Raw genomic sequence first — 16,280 nt, forward strand, 5'->3', positions numbered from 1 at the left:
GCATTTTGTGAATAAAACAATGTGAACAGTATATGTATTTTGTATTCGCATGTGTGCAAGCTCTGATAAACTCACAGGCTACGATTTTCTTTTTGGTTCAGTGAATTAAACTTAACAGATCTGAACGATCTCATTTAATAAAAATTTATCAAATTTAACAGCTTTAACTACTTTTTAGAATATGGAACTACATAATTTCTTAAAAATTAGTATCCAATAGATAATAAAGTCATTAAATTTAAATTAAAGTAGTTCGAATTAAAAACTCCAAATTTGAGGGTTTAATTTTAAAAAAAAGAAGTTTAAGGATGAATGTTTAAATAGCTGATAGTTGGAGGGGCTCTCTCAGAACATTTCTTTTCATTCCCGGATTCGGAACCTGGATTCGTACGGATATTACCCGACCCGTTTGTAGCCCTAAATAAAATTCCCCAAAAAAGGAGAGAGAGAGAGAGAGAGAGAGAGATGGATCCGCAGTTGAGAGAAGTAACGCAGCTCTTCGAGCGATTCAAAGCCGCTTTTTTGAGGAGCGATTTCGACACTTGCACCAATCTCCTCTCCCAGCTCAAGGTAATATTCGATCCTCTTGTTCTTCGATCCTACTGTTTCTGAGATCTATACAAGTATTTGGGAGCGCATCGGATCGAATTAGGTTTGCTGTGAGGAGATTTTGATCGTTCATGGTAGTTTTAGGGCTTTTATTCGGCATCTTAACCTTTAATTGTCTAATTTATGTTTACGAATTTAGTTTGATTTTATTGAAAAAAATTGATGCTGAAGTTGCTAGGGTTTGTTCGAGGTTGGGGTTCGGCTCGTTGATTTGTTTGGTTTTGTGATCTGTTTAGTATTGGTCTAGATATTCTTTTCGTGTTGTACAAGAAATCATAGTATAGAAGAAATGGAGGAGGGAGAGGAGTGATTTGGAATTTGTACAACCAAATCAATCCCTCTAACATGCTGTTTATATTAATTTTCCCACTTACTAGAGTTCTTGGTTATTTTGGTATCAACCAAATTTGCACTAACTTATTCTTTTTTCTAATTTATGTAGTCTAGATTTTAATATTTGCTCTTAGGTTAATGATGCATTAGAGATAAAGTAATATTATTACTATTTTTTGTATAATAATTTCCTCAATTATGTAAATATTAATTTCCTACATGATGTAAATATGTTCGATGCGCAAAATGAGATTCCTTTTGGCGCTTGCAGGTGCTGTTGACAAAATTTCCTAGCCTTCCACCATCATTCCAGCGTACTCCTAACGCTGTGGAGGAACTGACTGTAGCAAGTAACACTCCAAAAATGAAAACATTTAGCTTCTAAATTCTCTTTTTTCATCATATTATTCTGATTGTTTGTACACGTATGAGTATAAGCTTCTACACTTTGTGCAAGTCTTAGATGATGCTATGCAATATCATGCTTTAAGGCAATAAAACTGGCCTTTCATATTGATTAACTCTTATGTTTTCTTTTGGCACTAAGTTTTTCACCTAGCTAAAATTGCATTTGCAAAAACAAATTAATTCTGGTTAGTTTCATAATTATTGTACTTTTTAATGTCTCATGTATAGGTTATGTTTGTAACACCTGAGATGGCTGATTAAATTTATTACAAATTTTACTGTAAATTATTGACTATTTAATTTGTTTTCATTTACAATTTAACCTTGTGAATTAGAATTTACAGCCTGTTTTGTTGTATGTTTAGTCCTTAAGTTCTGATATCATCTTTGTTAGATGGATCTCATCTTATAAGTGGCATTTACCATCATTGTGTTTCAGTTACTTGTATAGAAACTTCACAGTTTCTTGTCTTTGTTGATTCCACTTCTTTTTTGAAATGATTCATTTATCTTGCTTCAGATTTTTTTTTCTTCCTATGCTTGTGTACATAAATGGCAAATAATAATATTATTCTGAGTAATTACAGGGGATATATATGAGCATGCTGTTGTTCTGAGTGTGAAGACTGAAGATCAGGATGCATTTGAGAGGGATTTCTTTCAGCTGAAACCTTATTACACTGACACATGGTATCTTCCTTTATACTATATTTTCAAGTTTTAATGTTTTCACAGCTATTTTGCCTGCTTTTAGGACAGTCATACTTGATTAGGATTCATATTGATATTTTAGATTTCTTCTGTGGTGCTCAAAAATATCTTGTGATACCTTGAAATTCTCACTTGTGGAAGTGCAGCATAGATATTACTGGCATTGTAGCGTAGCATATATCATTGTCTAGATAAACATAAAATGAATAACATATGATGCATTAGATGCATCCAATACATCTGTAGATAATGGGGAAAAAAAAGGTTCTCACGTATTGAAAATATTAAATTTCTTGGTTCCCTCTTACCTTCTCTTTTACATATTCCTTGCTGCTCAGTGGGGCTTATTGGTGCGTAACATTTTTTATAAGCTTAGCTATAACTATGTCTTTCTTGATGAACTTTAGATAAGTAGTTGACTTGATAGTTGTATATATTTTGCTAATTTGTGGGATTACATGACCGGTCTTGGCGTTGTCTTTTCTTTTTATGGCCTTGTGTTGCAGTGGTATAATTCCCCCATCACCACAAGAGTACCCAATTTTGGGCCTTAACCTTCTGAGGCTTCTGGTACAAAACAGAATAGCAGAGTTCCACACTGAACTAGAGCTGCTTCCGTCTAGTGCCCTAGAAAATCCCTGCATAAAGCATGCTGTTGAACTGGAGCAATCATTCATGGAAGGTGCTTATAACCGAGTCTTAAGCGCCAGGCAGACTGTCCCACATGAGACATATGTTTATTTCATGGATCTTCTTGCAAAAACTGTTAGGTAAACTAGTACTGGGAATCTTATAACCTCAGTTTGGTGTATTTTAAGGACTTCAGAATTGGTTATTATGAGCCATTTGCATATTTGCAGGGATGAAATAGCTGGATGCAGCGAGAAAGCTTATGACTACCTGACTATAAATGATGCGAAGAAGATGTTGATGTTCTCCTCTGAACAAGAGCTTTTCCAGTATATAACTGAGGTATGCATGTGTAGTTCCTAAACTTCTTCCTGTTTTACCATATGCTGGTTTTCTGTCTTAAGATAGATGATGCACCCTTAGATTTTTTATTTTTTTTTTTTCACACGACTTGATAGGATCATTATAAAACGTAGACCCTTTCAATCTCTCTCTCTCTCTCTCTCTCTCTCTGGGCATGTCAATGTTGGTTCATCTTTTAATCTGTAGTTAGGAAGCTCTGGTGAATTATAACTTATTATCTATCATTATTCTCGTCTTTGGCCCTCAGCACAACACACAGGGTTCTAGTAAGATGCCCAGATGGATAGCTAGTTAACAACTCTTCATGTCCTTTCGCTGGCGTGATATCTGATCCTTTTACTGTCTGTCTTTGCTCGTTGGCAGGAACACCCTGATTGGGAAACCAAGAATGGGTGTGTGTTCTTCCAAAAGGCGAAAGAGTCACAGCCTAGTAAGGAAATACCTTCCCTGCAGTTGATCAACCAAACACTGAGTTATGCTAGAGAATTGGAGCGAATAGTCTGAAAGTCTAACTGCACTCTCTCCTTCATTCTTCTTCGTTCACATTTTCAATTACCGAACTCACTCAGATTCAGCCTTTCATATCGCAGAAAAATGTGTTAAAACTTTTGTATTCATCTTCTGGACATATCATTTGTTTTCTTTGTCTTAAACAAACTCGTCTGGTTTCTTCTTTGGTTGAAGTGGAAATTATGATTATACTATTTGGGCTGAGATTTTCTTGTTATCCATGGTGAAACGAAGAGATGAAAACCGGCTTACATCTTTTGATTTGCATGAACTGTTGTTTTGGCTGAATCCTTCAATTTGCTTGGGACTATTTGTTTAATGCATTGTATTTTCACAACTGTTTTGTTTTTTTTTTTATAGAGATTCATTGAATTTAATCAGCTATTTATTCTCTAAGTTTTATTTCTCCACTGCTCTAAAAGATCTTTAAACCTTCGGGGGGAAAAAAATAACATCACAAGCAAAATGATTAAATAGAATTGAGTGGCACACGGCAAAATGCTAGGCGAGGGCCATTTAATAATATCACCCGCCTAATCTTACGTGTTTACGTGATGGTGCTAATATTTGATTCGCAGCCATAGCGAGTCATCTTGCGTGTTCTTTTTCATTGCAAGTATAATTTGAATGGGTCATCTATATGTCGCGCAAATGCTACTCCTAACACTGGTGATTATCTCATTAACAAGTTCATCAAACTTGTAGGAATATTACCTCGATGGAGATTACATACATATAATCCACCTTATTGGTAGCAAGTAATAATAAATCAGAACAAGCCAACAAAACTACCTATAGATATGACATAGGATAAACAAACTAAACCCGCCAACGGAGCTCATCTTCACGAACTCCCTGCCGGGGAGTCGGACGCTTTCAATAACTTGCCATCATCTTCACAAACTCCCCGTCGAACTGCCCGTCGGTGTCAACGATTTCAATAACTTCTTCAGCGTATCAACGATGCTCGGTCGGTGTCAACGATTTCAATAACTTCTTCAGCGTATCAACGATGCTCGAGAAGGATGGGCGCTGTTTCGGATCACTGTAACGAAGCATTCAGTGCATAAGAAAGAACTGATCCAATAAAAGCAGTTTTCGAGAAAATACCAGGTCTTTGACAAACTTAAATCTGAAAATTATGCATGTTTTTAACAGTACTAAATTTTGCAATCATGTGATTAAAAAAAAAAAGTACGTGATTTAGTACTCATTTGGCTAGACTAATGCGTTTTTTATCGTCCTCGAGCTTGCATAGTCCTCAAGCTTGAATACTATGCGACTGACTGTGATGATGAACTTGTAGCTCGTATTGTTCAAAAGAAAAACAAAATGTTAGCAAGCAAAATTCATAATGCATAGAGCGCAAATAATCTTCAATCCACTGGTACATTTATCGCATAGATTTTAAAATCTAAAAAAGGGAAAGTAAATGAACAAATGCATGTGCTTATTTTTCTCCCTAGAGGGAAGCTAGGAATTGTATTAAGGGAAGATTCAGTAACTGGCACACACAGACGTTACCAAACACAGAATCATGGTTAAAATAATATCGACATAAAGCTAAAATCAAGGGAAGTCTGACTGGAAATCAACAGCTTAAGAAAGTACATTCAAGACTTACTCAGCCCAGCAAGATTCAACCAGAGCAGCCAAATCCGGGGAAGCACCTTGCGGTAGTGTGAGCCTTCTATTCTGAAATGCTACTGCTCCAACAACCTGCAACATTTCCGGAATCAAACTTAAATTTCAATTTATACTTTACTGTAAAAAAAAACCACAATTACTACCTGTGCTGGGCTGAGACCACTCCATGGTTGCTTCATTGTGAGCAGCTCCCACAAAATAACTCCAAAGCTGTAAACATCGCACTTCTCATTCGATGGCTCGCCGCGGAGGAATTCTGGAGCCATCCATTCGGGCTGCAAAGGAAAATTTCCATCAAAGTTCTGGTGTAAGGCCAAAGGATTGAAAACTAATAAATGGTGCGACAAGGAGTACAAAATACTAACAGTCCCAGCGACAGATTTCGAGGAGACGAAAGTGTTTGGCTTGAACCTGGACAAGCCAAAGTCAGCTACCTGATGAGACAGCAATGTACCAATAAAAGAGGATATCAAAAATAATATACAGATTTGAAAAATATGGAAGATAATGCAAATTTCACAACTTACCTTCACAGACCAGTTCTTATCTACCAGTAAGTTTGGAGACTTCAAATCCCAATGGACAATAGGTGGATTTAGACAATGAAGATAATTGATGCCTTTGGCCTGCATACATAACATGATCTCAAATATTTTCTTGAAATAGTCTCATTCAGTGAAAATAATATAGAGCCCTGGTTAACAAATTAGTTTGGCTATACGTGAGATATTTTGCATAAAAATTCACTCCCAACTTTGGTTTGTCTTTTTAAGTAAAATGTCCTTGTATGAACCAGAATGCCTATGGTTTGAACTGGAGTTAACACCTCAATTACAAAGTAGGCCAGGGGCATTTCAGTCCCTGCAATAAGCTTTTCAACCCAGAGTTGCAAAAAACCTGGAGTGTGGATCAATGTTGTAAAAGTAAAAAATAGGGGGATTACTTTAGTGAAAATAGCCATAAACATACCACATCTAAGGCCATACGTAATCGACGCCTCAGATCCAACATTTCTGCTGCAGCTGCTTTGTTGATAAGACGGTAGAGGCTACCTCTGTTTGAATAGGTAGTAGATGTCAGTAGAAGAAATGATATGAATAAGGCAAAATTTTTAATCTTCTTTTTCACAAATAAAAGTGTGTGTAAAAGGTTACCGTGGCAGATACTCTGTCACTATTGACAGATGAGGCCGCTTGGTGACAGCACCCATGAATAGTACAACATTTGGATGCCGAACCCGTTTCATTATCGCAACCTATAGATCACGAGTTTGAAATATGATTAATCTATGAAGATCAATTTTAGCAAACAATGCTTGGTATATATAAATCAAAGCAAATTTCCAAATTCAGATATTTGCTCCAATAATATCACAATAAGGAAAATACAAAGTTCTGATTTTTTCTAGATACTATCAGCACCAGGGATATCCAGAATTAAAATACTTTCTTTAGAAATAATATGCACCAATATCTTGCATACAAAGCTTGAGAAATCAATTATCTAAATATACAAAAGCACACCTCTCTGAGGAACTCTTTCAGCTGATCTTCACGAAAATCTTGTTCAGTAAGGACTTTCACTGCAACGTCCTGCAGGTTGCGAATTTAGTGATCAATACTTGCCACAAACTATAAAGTTTTGGACAATTACAAAAGTTCTTTACCATAGCCAGATTCTAGAATAAAGAAATGCAAGGAGAAAAATTTACAAAAGGTACTAAACAGTGGAATAGGCCTGTGAAATGAAGAATAGACAATTTACCGATCCATGCCACTCAGCATGATAAACAGTGCCAAACGAACCTAAGGAATAAAAAAAAACATAGAATAAAATAAGAATAATATAATAAAGATATAACAGTGCAATTTTTTGGCTCTGAACTAGCACAGTTACAATAGGATTTGCTTGTCCAAGAAGATATTTTTTTTTTAAGGGAAGAAAATACCAGCACCAACACGCTCCTTCATTTCCAACTCATCCCATGAGATCTCAAGCCAATCCATAGCAAGAGATGGTTCAAGACTCAAGTATTTTGGAATAGCGACGTTTGGATAGTTCCCATTATTCTCACCCTTGTTACTTATCTCCGTCAGTTTTAATTGTCTAGATACGTCCATTTCTGATAGGTTGTTCCCACTCCTTGTGAACTGATTATGTTTTGAAACAATGCCTTCTATGATAGATACTTGCGGGATGCTTTTATTCCCAAGAAAAGGAATAATAGAGTTCCTTGCGACTGCATCTGAGATTCCTGGCACAGAACTTATTAGTCAGATAAGTTCTTTTACTTCAAATACTGTACTATATATATAACCCTGTAAAAATCTGAATTATGGTATAACTCTTTCAATTTATTCAAAAAAGAAAAATCCTTTGAAAATGAAATTTCTTACAAAAATAGGCTCATCTTAAGTAGGCAAATCATCCAACTATGCGAGCAATTTGTTGGAAAAAAGTTCATTATAAGAGGTTTACTTTCCAAGTACAGGGTCGTATATGTGACAAATAATGATTATGAATGGCACAAAAAACTCAGATTTTTTAATGAATATATATGTAGTCAGATAATATGTCAAGGGCGTATAAACAAATATCTTTAAATTTGAATCGAGATGTAGAAATCAACAATGCTAGTGCAATATATAACACCTTAGAATGCTGTTGATATAACAAGTCAAACACTTGTAAACGGTCAGGAAAGGGATAAGGATTTTATACCTGAATGTTTAGAATTTGCATCAAGAACACCTTTATGCTCTCTAATTAACTGTTGACTGTAACATGTATTAGGGGTATAATAGTCTTTGCAACCCATCAAATGTGAAACTTGGAAAGGTGATGGTACAAAGGAGAGCAAGCGGCCATTAATGGATGAATCAGGATCATTTACATTTCCTGGTTCACCAATAAGATCTACTACGTACTCCCTGTTGAAGATTAGAGAAGAAAAGGAAAAGAATGAAACAATAAAATGTTTAATCAACTTAATAACGTGTGATATATATCTTAATTTTATTAGTACACAAACATGAAATAAATATTGGAAGCCTCTATCTCTATTTGTATATACAACTCTTTGTCTCACAAATATGCATACCATTAAAAAAAAAAATCTTGAAACATTTTTATGTGTGTTATTAATTATTTTATATTCCTCTTAATTATAGCACTTCCACAGGTCAGGAATACAATACGACGCCAAAGTACATCATGGTAGATAGCAATGACAAACCGGAGGTCACTTAGCAAAAGGCAGTTTATAAGAAGGGCAGCGAAAGAAGATACACACCGTAAAATATTCTTAGCATCCTCAAGTTTGACAAGACAAGAAGAACGATGTGCTGAAGAACAATACTTGCAACCTTGCGCAATTCGACATGGGAGGCCTATTAAATCAGCTAGCTCCTGCATTTGAAAGCAGGTAATATGAGAACAACTAACTAACTTTTGAAGAACATGTAGCATCTGGATTAATTAGAGAATAAGATGTATATAAGACAAAAAAAACAAAAATAAGGACTACGTCGTACACTGGAAAAAAACATAGATGACAAGCCTATAATCTTTGAATATCGTTCAGCAGAGGTGAACTTGGTTCAGAACCGAAAAACCATGCAAGACTACAATTTAATCAATACCCACGGCTATTGAATGATAGGGTAAAGACAACTGTTAGCATCTAGCCAATTAAGAACACCAAGAATTTTTTATTTTTTATTTTTAGAAGTAAAGAATACATAAAAGAAGTGATGCCAGGGAATTTCAACATCACTGACTAATATGATTCAGTTACGTTCAGAATAGCAATATTTCAGAGAGTTATTTAATGGATTATAGCACATGGACCAAAACCAGACACCAAGACTTTCCTGTCCAAAAATGCAGCAGTAAGACAGATTAACGCATGAGCAGAACATGTACGAATAGTTGAATGGCATGGAACCGACTTGCAATTTTTTAGCACTTATTGAGAATTCAAGTTTGAATTTTAATGAACCCCCAAAACATGAGCTACTCATTAACACTTCCCAGTTACAGCATAAATCTACATCTTTGTCATGATGAAAAAAAAAAAACCAAAAAACAAAAGGATACTAAAGATTAGCGTGATTAATATACACAGGAAAAAAAGGGCAAACTGATATGCAACAAATAAACTGGAATCGCACATTAAGAATGCATCACCTTGAAAAGAATGGCACGGTGCCTACAAAATCCCACATATAAACTGCCGATAGGGACAACGATGCATTGCTGACGCTTCCTCAATTGTTTGCTAGATGATTTCCATAGCATATACAAATCCCCCTCCTCTGATTTCATTGCACCCCTTTATCATTTAACCAAAAAAAAAAAAAAAAACTCAGAAGAAATGATCGAGAGTTATGCCGATGTAAGTTTCATAAATTAAATGTTCAGCATACCCCATGCAATCCGAAACAAGTCTTGCAAGCTCTTTTACAAGATCTAAGGTGAACCCTAATGCATGACAGAGCTCCTGGGCTCTTCTTTCGAGCTTGATTAGGGCATAATCTTGATTTTTGTCGATGAGGACGACCTCCAAAGAAGATTCACTTGGATTGGCCTCCCTAAGCGCCGTCAATGTGGGAAGCCGCCTGCCTTCTTCTGATCCATTGCACATTGCCCATAGATATGGATCTATTCCCAATATGTTGTAGAATCCATGTGTTATCTTATCAGAGAACGACAAGCATCCGCTGACCTGTACAAACAATTAAAGATAACAAGTGGAAAAAATAGAATACCTCCTAGCAATAATAAGATGATCAAATTTAAGAATTGTAAGGGGAGATTCACATTTTACTAACTGAAGAAGTGAGAAAAGACCAAAAATTCTAATTGAGCTTAGAAATAAAAAGCCTAAAATTGTACTCCTCCTATTTCTTATCTCAGCTTAAATAAAGAGTCCAAAGTAATCAGTGGGTTTACATTACACCATCCCAAAGCAAAGTAGGTTGCAGGGTTCATATTTGTTCAAACTAAGGAGAAAACAAGCAAACAAAATTACTTGGAAATTTCTATTCTCGTGTAATTTCTTACTATACTTCCGAATCCGAAACCAACAAATACCAGATTTCAGCAGCTACGATCAAATCAAATTCTGAGGTAAAATTCTGCCATAGATGCGTACCCAGAGGCGGTACGAGACCGTGTCGGAATCCGACGACACCCCGCAGATCTCCTCCGCGCTCTCCTGAAGGAGGCAGTGCGGCGATTCCGCCAGGAACGCCTGCGACGTGAGCCGCATCGCCAGCGACAGCTGCAGGTAGTAGCTCTCCCTCGCCCTCTGCGCCCAGCTCCTCTCCACCTCCCCCTCCTCTTCTCTCCCCGATCCGCTCCCCAACGCCGTCACCGTCGTCCCCGACGCTCCGCTCCCCTCGATCGTGAACAAGCTCCCCCCATAGCTACTACTCCCCCCACCGCCGCCGCCGGAGAACCGCCGTGGGGCGCGATCGAGCTCGTCGATCACGCTACGGACCGCCTCTGCCGCCGCCGCCGCCGCCGCCGAGTCGAGCAAGGGTCGGCGCGATTCCTCATCGGCGGGGGCCGATCTCCTACGATAGGAATCGCCGGCGCAGAGATCAGAGGGCGGCGCGGGGATCGCGGGATCGCGGCGGCGGTGGGACATCGTCGCGCGGCGGAGGACCCCTCCGCATCCTTCGACGACCCCAAAAACCCTAGCGCTTCGATCGAAAAGGAGGACGAAACGCGATTCAAAGGATAGTGTTCGGGGGCGGCGACGGGGCTCCGCTAAGGAGGCGGTGGAAGAAGACCAGAGGGTGCGGTGGTGGAGGGAATTGAAAAAAGTAAAATAAGCGCGAAAGGGGCTAACGTGCGCCGTAGGGAGCACGTGCGAACTCGCGTCGACGGGCGCCACGTGGCGATAAAAGGTATCGGTTGAGCGACGCGTAGNGTAAAAGAATGTCAGAGCAGATACTAAGCCATCTCAGTTCCAAAGAGTCTTGATTTGAAATTCTTAATCTATTTAATATATACGAGCGCTTCTGTATAATGATCATGGGAGTATATATCAGGTGATACGCCTCTTGCAATTAACTATACTACTTTTAATATATTAGATAGAATAACTGAAATTGACCGACCGTCTCTAGAGCAAGTTGCAAAAGGCTTGGTAATTGGTACTCGAGATCCCTAGTTCGAATCCTAGTTGATTTATATTTCCAGCTAAATTTATTTCTTAATTAAATAAACGAAGCGGGTAGCGTGCTACCTATCTCTCAAAAAAAAAAAAAAAAAAACTGAAATTGCTAAATGTGGAAGCCTATAAAGTAAAAAAATATCATGCATTGAGGATGTTGAAATAGGGGTGTTATGCGAAGGGAAGAGGTGAAATATTTTATGGGTTGCTATTTAAAGTAAAAGCTCCAGAAAAGCAGGTGCGGCTAACGGCATTCACATGCAATCACGAGGGTCTATTCACGGAACCAACACGTAGACTAGTACAGCCCATAAAATAAAATAATAAATAAATTAGTCATTAATGATGAAACTTTGTGGTTAATTACGTGCTTATGCTGGAGATAAATAAAGGTAATTACCGTCATTAATTATGTCTCGTAAATCACCATGAGTTCATGCGGATATTCACAAATATCTGAGTCTCAAACTGCTCGAGTTTAATATCATTCTCATATAATTTTTATATTTATCTTTATATGTGGTCAACCAATAGCACAGATAATAAAAAAAATTACTCAATCATTTTTGTACGATATAGAGAGTGATCGGTACCATAAATATTTATAAAAAGTACGATAATTAACACAAAAATTAGTCCACCATTTGAATAATACTATCACCACCCAGAGCTTTCAAAAGCACAGGAGATATACGCCATATATATATATATATATATATATATAGAGAGAGAGAGAGAGAGAGAGAGAGAGAGAGAGAGAGAGTTTTGCTAGAATACTATCGGTAGTAAATGGCTCGATTTATTACCGATTTGTTTTCGATGATAGAGCTTCCAAATTGATGATCGGCACCGTTAAACATGATCTAAACTATTTAAACTATCTGGAAATCAAATTTCACTCATTTTCAATATTGTTCTTTTATCCATCAAGTGAACAGAAAAATGAATGACTGGAAATGAATATTCTTTAAAAAGTGATGACACAATTTTTATATTTGAGATCTAGAGTCTAGATCTTATTTTAAATAGTTTTAAAAAAATTTTAATAAAAATTTAGTTGATTTAAACTTTTCTATACCGTTAAACGAGCAAACGCACCATATCGGCTATTAAAATTATAGATTTTGTGACGCTTTGATCGTTCAGTTAGTGATGTTAAAAAAATTATGAAATTTAATTTCTAGATAATTTAAATGGTCTAGATTATGTTCAATGGTGCCAGTCGTCGATTTGGAAGCTCTATCATCAAAAATAAATCGGTAGTAAACCGAACAATTTACTACCGATAGTAGCCCAGTCAATCTCTCTCTCTCTCTCTCTCTCTCTCTCTCTCTCTCTCTATATATATATATATATATATATATATGGCATATATCTAAATCTGAACTCTGGGTGGTGATAGTATTATTCAAATGGTGGACTAATTTTTGTGTTAATTATCGTACTTTTTATAAATATTTATGGTACCGATCACTCTCTATATCGTACAAAAATGATTGAGTAATTTTTTTTATTATCTGTGCTATTGGTTGACCACATATAAAGATAAATATAAAAATTATATGAGAATGATATTAAACTCGAGCAGTTTGAGACTCAGATATTTGTGAATATCCGCATGAACTCATGGTGATTTACGAGACATAATTAATGACGGTAATTACCTTTATTTATCTCCAGCATAAGCACGTAATTAACCACAAAGTTTCATCATTAATGACTAATTTATTTATTATTTTATTTTATGGGCTGTACTAGTCTACGTGTTGGTTCCGTGAATAGACCCTCGTGATTGCATGTGAATGCCGTTAGCCGCACCTGCTTTTCTGGAGCTTTTACTTTAAATAGCAACCCATAAAATATTTCACCTCTTCCCTTCGCATAACACCCCTATTTCAACATCCTCAATGCATGATATTTTTTTACTTTATAGGCTTCCACATTTAGCAATTTCAGTTTTTTTTTTTTTTTTTTTGAGAGATAGGTAGCACGCTACCCGCTTCGTTTATTTAATTAAGAAATAAATTTAGCTGGAAATATAAATCAACTAGGATTCGAACTAGGGATCTCGAGTACCAATTACCAAGCCTTTTGCAACTTGCTCTAGAGACGGTCGGTCAATTTCAGTTATTCTATCTAATATATTAAAAGTAGTATAGTTAATTGCAAGAGGCGTATCACCTGATATATACTCCCATGATCATTATACAGAAGCGCTCGTATATATTAAATAGATTAAGAATTTCAAATCAAGACTCTTTGGAACTGAGATGGCTTAGTATCTGCTCTGACATTCTTTTACTCAAAAGATCAATCTGATCAGAAACTACTCAAAATTAGTCTTAACAATAAGTATAGAATTATTAGGTATGCATCCACATGTTTCCATATATAGGTGTCTACACATGGGGTGGTGTTCACACTTTGTCTCACACTTTGTCTCATGCTTGCAATTGATTCCCTACAACATGACATTTCCCCACATTTATCACTGAAATCACTTTCTCTAGCACTCATGTCAGAAGGAAATAAGTAGTCATTTAGAGAACTACAAACATTTCTTACAAATTTTGTTTTCTACTATCATTTCAAATTCTTTTTCAAGTGTTACTATCATTACAAATTGCTGTGTCAAACCTCACACTTCAACCCATCTTCCTGCATCACTGTAAAGTGTAGAAGTGTAGAGAGAGAGAGAGAGAGATAAGGTTTTAAATAAGTCATCTATGTAAGAATCCAAAGGAGCCTCCAACTCTATGCTCTCAATGAAGACTTTTTGATGCTTCTATTTTCAGAAATGTTTGCGGCTGCAACTCATCACAAATTTTGAGCCACATTTCCTTAAAATAGTAAATACTCAAATAAACAATGGAATTTGCTTATAACAAAATTAAGCCAAAAAGACTAAAATCCAATAAAATTAGCAATAGCTCTAACTTAAATAAGTTGGTTGGCCAGATTAGAATATGGTTGAAAACCTTCAGGGTTAAGAAATTGAGATGCATCTAACAAAATTTAACCTGCTGGTTAAGCCAATTAGTATGGATCGAGCACCGCTATAGGCATCTTCGAGGATCCCTAAAAACTATTGATGCACTGTCATACTACTGTGGCCGCGTAAATAGATTTGTATAATACAAACAATTGCAATTGTGAATATAGAATGTATGTAAAGATTACGAAATATAGATTAAGAAATGAAATATAGATATCTCAGCCCCACCAACTACGAAAAGACACACTACATTAAAATATAGATTAAGATCACGAAAGTAAGTGGGAGCAAAGATCTAGCATAAGATTGGTCCCAGGGGTACTGTTCCACTGTATTTGGATATGCTTAAGAGAGTATTAATATCTTAACAATGTAGGGCCTCTTTCCATTACTTTAATTGGTAATTAATTTGTCTGTTATTACGCAACAAAGACAGTGAAATAATTAATAGTTAATCACTCATGCTTAATGATAACCACAACTTGAAGAGCATAATATTTTTTTATTAACTAGCAATTTTCTTCGATCATGAGCTACTACAAATGACCTCGTGGGGCATCTTCCTCCACTCATTCCGCGGAAAAGATGCATTTATTATAATACTCTCTGAGGATCATGCTTGTGGACTAATCTAACACAAAGCATGTTATTTTAATTAGTGATCCCTTTTTTTGAGAAAAATAGTGATCTTCATTTTTGTGGTTTAAGTTCTAGGACTTCAGCATGGGCAAGCACTTAAATTAATTGCTTATAATAATTAAGTTTGAGAAAGTTCCTTAAGAACTTAAATAACCGTGGTTCAGCTTTTGGCCAAACCAATTAAGTAGATAATGTGGCTTCCACATATACTGGATTAATGGGTATTTGTATTAACATAAGAACTTTTAGTGGCCTCCATGTAAGAGCAGTTTGCATAATGGGATTAATTAAGAGCAAAATTAACATTAGCACTACACTGAAATTCCAATTTGGTGATTTCATCTGAAAAAAAAAAAAAACTGTGACATGACCATATCTTTGAAAACCAGAACAAATTGAAGTTAGCTGACCAAATTTTTTTGATTACAATAGAAAGTTAAGTCTAAGGTTTTGTTTTTGTTCTGATTCTAAACTAAAGTATATTTAAACAAGATGTTGATGTGAATTTTTTTTTTTTTTTTTGAGAGAGAAAGGTAACATGCTACCTACTTCGTTTATTTCATTTAGAAATAAACTTAGCTGGAAATGTGAATCAACTAGGATTCGAACTTAGGTCTCGAATACCAACCACCAAGTTCTTTTGCCACTTACGCTAGGAACGGCCGGTCATGTTGATGTGAATTAAAACATAATATTTTAGTTGCATATTAGCTGCACATGACCTCATAAGTACAATTGAGAAAATGAACTCTTTTCTTTTTTCTTGAGTTATGAAAGACACTTGTGACTTGACAATGAGAAGACAACAACTCCTATAAAGAAAGTACAAAATCTCTGATATAAGCAGCTGAGAGGTTGAACAGCTAAAAATGAAAAAACACAATGGAAATATTTAAAAGTGTACTAATTACCACTAAACACAGAAGTTGGATCTTAATAAGGCCTACTTAGAAAGTGTATCTTGAGGCCTCTTGGCCCAGCTGAATATTCTGTAGAGCTGCGTTTTAAAGCACTAATGTTAGCCCTTTTCATTACCATACCCTAAAGAGTTTCGTACTATCGTAGAAGCTTCGAATTAAAACTTTTGATTAAGATTCAAAAACTTGTTTCAGGTTTTGATCACATCATATGCTCTGCTTTTCAAAGAAGAGTAGCTGTTCCTGACAAAGAGGCCAAAATGTGGCTTTGTGGGAGGACTTCTTTACTAGCTGGTCACAAACTCTTTTTTTGTTGCCATTTTGTGTTGATAAA

The 16,280-nt window shown here is 36.2% G+C and overlaps 2 protein-coding genes across 3 annotated transcripts; one reads left to right on the top strand and one right to left on the bottom strand.

The window, feature by feature from the left end:
- Positions 423–3,860, top strand: LOC109720435 (26S proteasome non-ATPase regulatory subunit 8 homolog A). Its single transcript, XM_020247552.1, has 6 exons — positions 423–570; positions 1,214–1,292; positions 1,938–2,040; positions 2,568–2,831; positions 2,922–3,033; positions 3,418–3,860. Exons 1-6 carry the CDS (start codon positions 466–468, stop codon positions 3,556–3,558), a joined length of 804 nt encoding a protein of 267 aa, XP_020103141.1. The 5' UTR covers positions 423–465; the 3' UTR covers positions 3,559–3,860.
- On the bottom strand, positions 4,206–11,045 carry LOC109720434 (serine/threonine-protein kinase CTR1-like). 2 transcript variants are annotated; one of them, XM_020247550.1, is made up of 15 exons: positions 10,367–11,041; positions 9,639–9,937; positions 9,400–9,544; positions 8,504–8,619; positions 7,933–8,141; positions 7,160–7,465; positions 6,976–7,016; positions 6,735–6,803; positions 6,366–6,466; positions 6,181–6,265; positions 5,739–5,837; positions 5,577–5,645; positions 5,355–5,486; positions 5,189–5,283; positions 4,206–4,609 (listed from the first exon to the last, which is right to left on the bottom strand). In XM_020247550.1, exons 1-15 carry the CDS (start codon positions 10,862–10,864, stop codon positions 4,522–4,524), a joined length of 2,352 nt encoding a protein of 783 aa, XP_020103139.1. In that variant the 5' UTR covers positions 10,865–11,041; the 3' UTR covers positions 4,206–4,521. The 2 variants fall into 2 exon arrangements, with proteins under 2 accessions (XP_020103139.1, XP_020103140.1); XM_020247551.1 differs by lacking the exon at positions 4,206–4,609 and having other exon boundaries at positions 5,189–5,270; positions 10,367–11,045.

Source organism: Ananas comosus, linkage group 14, assembly GCF_001540865.1.
Source record: "Ananas comosus cultivar F153 linkage group 14, ASM154086v1, whole genome shotgun sequence".
Lineage (NCBI taxonomy): Eukaryota > Viridiplantae > Streptophyta > Magnoliopsida > Poales > Bromeliaceae > Ananas > Ananas comosus.